General features: G+C 38.7%; 1 protein-coding gene across 1 annotated transcript in view; it reads right to left on the reverse strand.

Moving 5' to 3' along the window:
- Positions 1 to 1,559, reverse strand: part of LOC121429213 (paired mesoderm homeobox protein 1-like) — a 34,666-nt gene extending 33,107 nt beyond the window's left edge. Inside the window, exon 1 of the mRNA XM_041626173.1 lies at positions 253 to 1,559. Within this exon, the coding sequence (XP_041482107.1) occupies positions 253 to 673 (421 nt within the window). The 5' untranslated portion in view covers positions 674 to 1,559. The remainder of the gene's footprint in view (positions 1 to 252) is intronic.
- Between the last annotated feature and the right edge of the window lie 5,460 nt (positions 1,560 to 7,019).

Here is a 7,019-nt window from a genome sequence, read left to right on the forward strand (position 1 = left end):
AATCGACATTTTATATTACAAAAATCAAATTTTTGTGATAGATTTTAACATACCATTCAGAAACTAAAACATTTCACCCTCTCTCTTTTCTTTTTCTTTCTTTTCTCTTTTCCCTTCTTGGTCGTGAAAAGCCACCCAATCTGTAAGCCTAGTATCCTCACTCGTATAAAATTTTGATTAAATATTGATAAAATACGGTATAATTATGACTTTGGAAAGTGATTAATGTTTAAAAAAAAATGGTAAACATACCATCACCGCACATGATCCCGCTGGGCGAGCCGTCTCTCACCGGCATGCCTCCCGTTCCATCCCCGAGACCGTGATCGCCGAACCCGCTCACATCCTGGAGGTTAAGGAGATGCGACACGGAAAACCCTCGACCACCGTTATGATGAGGGTGATGATGGTGATGATGACCTCCGGCCAGGCCGGTCGCTCCGAGAGCCGCGGCGGCAACGGCATCGGAGTTGGCGAGTCCACTGACGTCCACGCCGCCGGCGTCGGCATGTAAAGAGGCATCGGTCCGCTGGTGGAGCCCGAGCTGCTGATGCGGGTGTATACTGTGATGGTGTGGGTTGTGTTGTGTTACTGCGGACTGATGCGGCTGCGACTGAGAGGTTGAAACCCCGAAACTCTCGGCGCCGCCGTGCATAGTGGTATCCATCATCATTTCGAGTGATGTAATAATTGTCCTTATTAAGTTTTCAAATAATCTATTCAGATGCTGCCAAAAGAGCAGGTTATTTCTCTGATATTATTAAAGTTGGATGGCAATTTTGTGTCAATACAGCATATTTGTCATCATTGATTCTTTTGTTATATTCTTATTAAACATGTTTGGTAGGCTTAGTATTTCTTGTAGCAACAGCGATATACTCTCTACGTATCAATCATCTACTAGCTTTAAAACTTCGATTTTCTACTGACGAGAATTACATTACCAAGAAAGAATTGTTAAACATCATTGAAGTAATTCTTTGTCCTCATTTTCTTTTTCGAGATAAAGAAATCTTGTGAAAATCAACGAGAGCTTAAGTTTGTCTTCCTCTATTCCTGACGCAGTTCACAAACCAAAAAAATCCTGGATGACAGATAAAATATAAACAAAAGTTACATAATTATCACGCAAAGATGTTGTACCGGCGTGCGAATGTCATTTCCTTTGAGACAAAAACCCGGTGATGAACTTGCATTTGTTGATGTCCCCGATCGCTGACCCCGAAAATCAGATGAATATCGTTTTGATTAAATTTGTGCAAATCTGATAAAAGCTATGATCAAATTTCGCCTGGATTGGGATCCGTTCCTTCCGCGACCTCGCGGGGAGAGCAGACCGAATAGACAGACTATAAATGACGAAGCGGAGAATCCGAGGGGGAGACAGAAAGGGAGGTCTCGGCGAAACTTTATGGAAATCAAAATTGCTCCCGAAAAAAAGTATTATGCGTTTAGCCTTAGACGCTTAGCGAAGAATTAAGATGGATCTTCGAACGCAAGCTTTCGTGTCCAACCGGAGATGGTGATGAAGATTTTGACGTGGAAGACGACTAGTCGGCTCTGCCAGCATGAAAAAAGGGACACCTTCATTTGTTTTTGTTTTTTCTCTCTTTTTTTTTCTTGAAGGCTCTTCGTGCGAGACTATCTCGACAGCGCGCGAGCGAGATGAAAGCGGAGTCGCTATCAATCGCCTTGCCCCCGCGAGCGCGCACACACACCATCACATCCAGGCACGGGTGTTAAATTCAAAGTTAAAAAAGTGAAAATATGATTCATGGAAAAATTATAGTGAATAAAATAATGGAGATAACAATGGCACGTAAAAAGTCTTTATTTTTAATTGAATGTAAGCAAATAATTAAAGGTAATTTATAGTGCAGAGTTAGTAACGTACCAATCAAGGCAATATTGCTTGCGAGGTACATTTTTTATTCATCATCTTTAAAGGGCCTGGGTTGTGAGTGCGCATTGGACCGGGATGGGGAGGGGGCGAAGGATGGGGGGCATATTAATATCTCTTTACAATTTTGAATTCAATTTTTTTCCAACGGAAGAAATATAGAGAGTCAAAACATAATTCATTCAATAGCACAACTGATAAATGTACAAGCATATATTTTTTCCATAGAATATTCCATTTCAAAGGAATATTCCATTTCAAATAGAGAACTTTGAATAAAATTATAATTGAGGAAATTACTGATAATACAAACACTGAAGTAGAAAGGGAATGTACTGTTCCTTTTTCATTGCTTCAATGTTTGATCGTGGACCCACTGGGTCCATGGTTTGATATAGTACAAGGAGAACATTCCCTTGAAGATAGTAAACGTCATATTTTAATTCGGCTTCTGGCGATCAGCTATAGCTGTCATTAACACGTCCAGCGCTTCATATCCCCACACCACCCCACCCCCTTTCATCGCAGGGAAAGCGTAATTATCATTGGTTCCCATTTCGATGACGTTACATGACGTCGGGCGATATTCGACCAATCACACGACATTTTTTTTTATTCGCCGATGCACTCGCTGAGCGAGAGGGGGCGGAAGAGCGAGCCAGGACACAGGGAATTGTGGTTTGTGTAAGTATAGCAGAACCATCATGACTGAACTCACTTGGTGCGTTTAAAGGAAACCCAAACCCAAGAAGAAAAGCAATCTTATTGGAAAGAGTAAAATGAGAGGAACAATTAAAAAAAAGTTTCATCAAAATCGGTTACGAAATAAGCAAGTTATGGACGTTTAAAAGGTCTCGTTGTACTTTCTATGGGGATCTTCAAATTCGAACACACGACCCTCTGATTACAAGGCGAGAGTCAGAACCGCTACACCACGGCGCTTCCATAACCATGGCAACACGATTTCCGACACACAAAAACATGTCATGCACATCTTTACATCAATACCCATGTGCAGATCCAGGGGGGGGGGGTACTGCCGGTCCACGCCTCCCCCCATCTTAAGAGGCACAATTAAAATTTGTAAAAATGGCGTTAAAACAGAAATGCGTTCCCCACCCCATTTGAAAGTGAAGACCTTTTATTTTTTTTGGGGGGGGGGTGGCTTGTCAAAATTTTCCTCGGGAAAATGTGCCCCCTCACCTTTCGAAAAATTCAGGATCCACCCCTGCGAGTGTGTGTGCCAAATACCATGGGAATTTGTTAAAAACTGATAAAGTAGTTTAAAGTTTGAGCTGCAAGATTTTTACCTGTTTTTGGCCAAAATATATAATTACCACGACAACACAAATTCCGACACATGCGAAAAATGTGTCTTGCACATCTTCACCCCAACGCCAGTATGATTGTGTTCCAAGTTTCATGACAATTGGTTTTAAACTGAGGAAGTATAGTTCGATGCGCAAGATTTGCAACGGACCGACCGTACGCTGCTTCCATTCAGACCATGATATATTTATTATTTAAATAATTAGATAATATTTCACACTTTTACGAATATCGTCAAGAATTTGGCGAGTTTATGTACAGGTTTATCAGGCTTGAAATCAAATATCATGATTACGGAAGATTAGATAATTGCTACTCGGGGAAGTCTTGGCGAAATCGGAAAGTAAATACCGTTCAGGCAGGCATAATTATAGTGAAATTAAATCAATGCATTTAGAAGAGGATGTAAGTGATTCGTGTGGATTTCGTAACAATTTGTGCGAGAGCCAAATGATAACATAATCATACTTGATTTGGGTATTCATAATTTAGTTCCCAATTAAGAATAATGATTTTCTATCTTCTGATTCCAGAAGAGATCATACAATTCAGAATAAGACTCGATTGGGACTTTAATTTTAGGGACTAAGCTTCTTATAGCGTTGATGTGTGCATGTAAAGGTTTTGAACATTAAAAAATCATTTATTTGATTTGGGAAGCAGAAACTTTGTGTACATTTTACAGTCACGAGTCTCTGAGTCATTTGTACTCGTTCAAGATCGCTACGACGTGTCTTTCAGGGGTCACCAATGGCGATACCCCGGGGGCACTTACATTGACGAGTGGATACCATGCGTGACCAAAAAAAAAAAAAAAAAAAAAACACGTAAAAAGGAGGTCTTTTTCAAGATAGGTCACGTTACGTAAGTACGTAAGGTAATAAGGGTGTCAAAAACACAAAAATAATTAAAAAAGGAATATCTATTTCGATAGGACTAGCTACGTGTTAAGGGTCAAATTTGCGATAAAATAATAAAACTATAAATTATTTTAAGGATGTACTTTTTGCCCCCACAGTCAAAGTGTTTGGAGTCCGATTTGGGCGAGGTGTCTGTATAAACCCAATGATGAAGGTAAAGCCGACGTCCATGACATAATAACAGTTAAAATATCGCTGTTCAGGGGGTTCAATTCAGGTGGAATACTTGCCAAGGGTAAAGCTTTGTTTCCAATACTTGTTAAGGGGTGCATTTTCAGAATATGGAAAACACTAGCTTATATAGGGTGCTTTTCGAGACCCCATGGTCGCGCAGGGTATCCACTCGTCAATGGAAGTCCCCCCCCCGATATATATCTATGTTTGACATCATAATAAGCTCCGTCGATCGTAAAAATGGAATTGAATATGAACGTTACCGCCGAGATGGCGCTATACAAGTGTTGTGTTGTCGCCGGTTCGATATTTGCACTTAACTTTCAACCAGCCTTAAAGGACAAGTCCACCCCAACAAAAACTTGATTTGAATAAAAAGAGAAAAAATCAACAAGCATATCACTGAAAATTTCATCAAAATCAGATGTAAAATAAGAAAGTTATGGCATTTTAAATTTTCGCTTCATTTCACAAAACAGTTATATGCACATCTCGGTCGGTATGCAAATGAGAAACTGATGACATCACTCACTCACTATTTCTTTTGTATTTTATTATATGAAATATGAAATATTTTTATTTTCTCGTCATTGTCATGTGAAATGAAGTTTCATTCTTCCCTGAACACATGGAATTCCATTATTTTAACATTTTGTGCTTCAGGCAAGGAGGTCCTAATCGTCAAATTCGTAAAAATTGAAATATTGTATAATTCAAACAATAAACAAAAGAAATAGTGAGTGAGTGACATCATCGACTCTCTCATTTGGATGTAACTGGCTCGTTCATATAACTATTTTGTTAAAAATAAGCGAAACTTTGAAATGTCATAACTTTCTTATTTTACATCCGATTTTGATGAAATTTTCGGCATTGTGCTTGTCTGATTTTTCTCTATTGATTCAAATCAACATTTTTCTGAGGTGGACTTGACCTTTAAATGAGATGAATCAATGCAAGATGTAAAGTTCATATATATTTATTAAAGATGCCTTAGTAGGTCCAATGGTGACTATACTCTGAAAATGAAGATAATATACATGTATATGCTGCAAACTGATGTAGTCACTGGCGTACCTAGCATTTTCCAAAAGGGAGGCAAAATTTTTGGAGGATATTTTGACAATTAAGCAAAAAAAGGTCTTCAACCACAAATAAAGGATTTCTTACCCCCAAAAAGGCCTTCAGGTTCAAAAGAGGGGCACACATTTGTTTTCATTGCATTTTTACATTATGAATTATTTATTTTGCTTCTCAAAAGAGGGGGGGCACGTCCCCTGGATCCGTTGTGACTCGTCAGGGGGAGGGCAGTCTCCCCCCCCCCAGGTACGCTAGTGGATGTATATTTTTTGTAGCTCTAAACTCCAATCTCTATTCTGCAATCTGATTTGGGTTCAGAAGTGAAGCCCCTTTTATATCGGTCTGCTCAAGACTCTCTACAACCAAACATGTGTTGGTCAACCTTGTGCGCTTGACTCAAACAATCAGATTCTGTACGTCATAACTTTACTCTGAATTGGGGGAGTTGACCTTTTAGGGACAGGGACCGCGGAACGGTTTTCAAAGTGGGGGGGGGGGCTGACCATGCAAAAAACCACAATCATATGGTCATTTTTACGTTTTTTACACGGTTTTTGAAAAAGGTCCCCCCCCCCCCGCTTCCGCGGCTCCTGAGGGAGAACATAGTGAACAAGAAACCCATAAAATGTGCGTGCGTCAGAAGTTTAGCTGGAAGAAGAATGAGTAATACTTTCCTAAAGAAAGTTAAAATTGGTATACTTCCTGTAGAAGTATTGATTTTTATTTGATTATGTATTGATATATTATTAAATATGTGAGATAGGTCTTATCATCACATAACACAGATTTCCACCCACTTTGGTTAAAGCAATTACCTTTTTGAGTGGTGCATATATCAAAACGCTGAAAATTTCTAAATTGTCATATTTGTGCATTTTTGTGTGAATAAGTCATTTAAACGTCAATAAAACCATAAATCTACATATTGATTGGTATCCCAGCAACACAATGGTAGACACTTTAGTGTATAATATTTGTATGGTTACCATGGTAACCAATTAAGTGCATGTGAATAATACGCACAAAAATGGTTTTTGATATACAATGGAAGACAAATGTTTTGGTTCATGAGTGGTGAAGATCCAGCTCATAAGATAGTAAACATTGTTGAGTTTTTTTTGAAAATCACTTTCCCAGTTATCATGGTAACAATTAATTAATCGGATTTCAGGTGCCAGTTAATTAAAAGTAAATCACCATCTATTATTCTACATGTACACATTTTTATCATAATATTTTATGTATTACATAACATGAGTTTCATTTTACAAACAGATTGATATATAGAATATCGACTATTAACGATGTTAACTTATATACTTGCAGATATTTCTTTTGTTCAAGTAAATGAATGATGAAATAACTGTTTTTAATATATACATGTTTATTGAAAAAAAGGGGGGAGCTGAAGTCGCCACCCAGCCCCTCCCTCAGTTGGTCCCTGAGATTGAGAGGAGTCCATGCAAATCACCAAGGCTGCAAGGCCGGGGGAGGGGGCTTTTATATTAACTCCCACTTTCTTAATAATCGTGCATTAATACAAGAAAATTACCATTAAACGGTGAATTCATCTTTTTAGATAATTTTATTGCAATTTCACCCCCCCCCCTTCCCAA

This window comes from Lytechinus variegatus, chromosome 15 (assembly GCF_018143015.1).
Source record: "Lytechinus variegatus isolate NC3 chromosome 15, Lvar_3.0, whole genome shotgun sequence".
NCBI lineage: Eukaryota > Metazoa > Echinodermata > Echinoidea > Temnopleuroida > Toxopneustidae > Lytechinus > Lytechinus variegatus.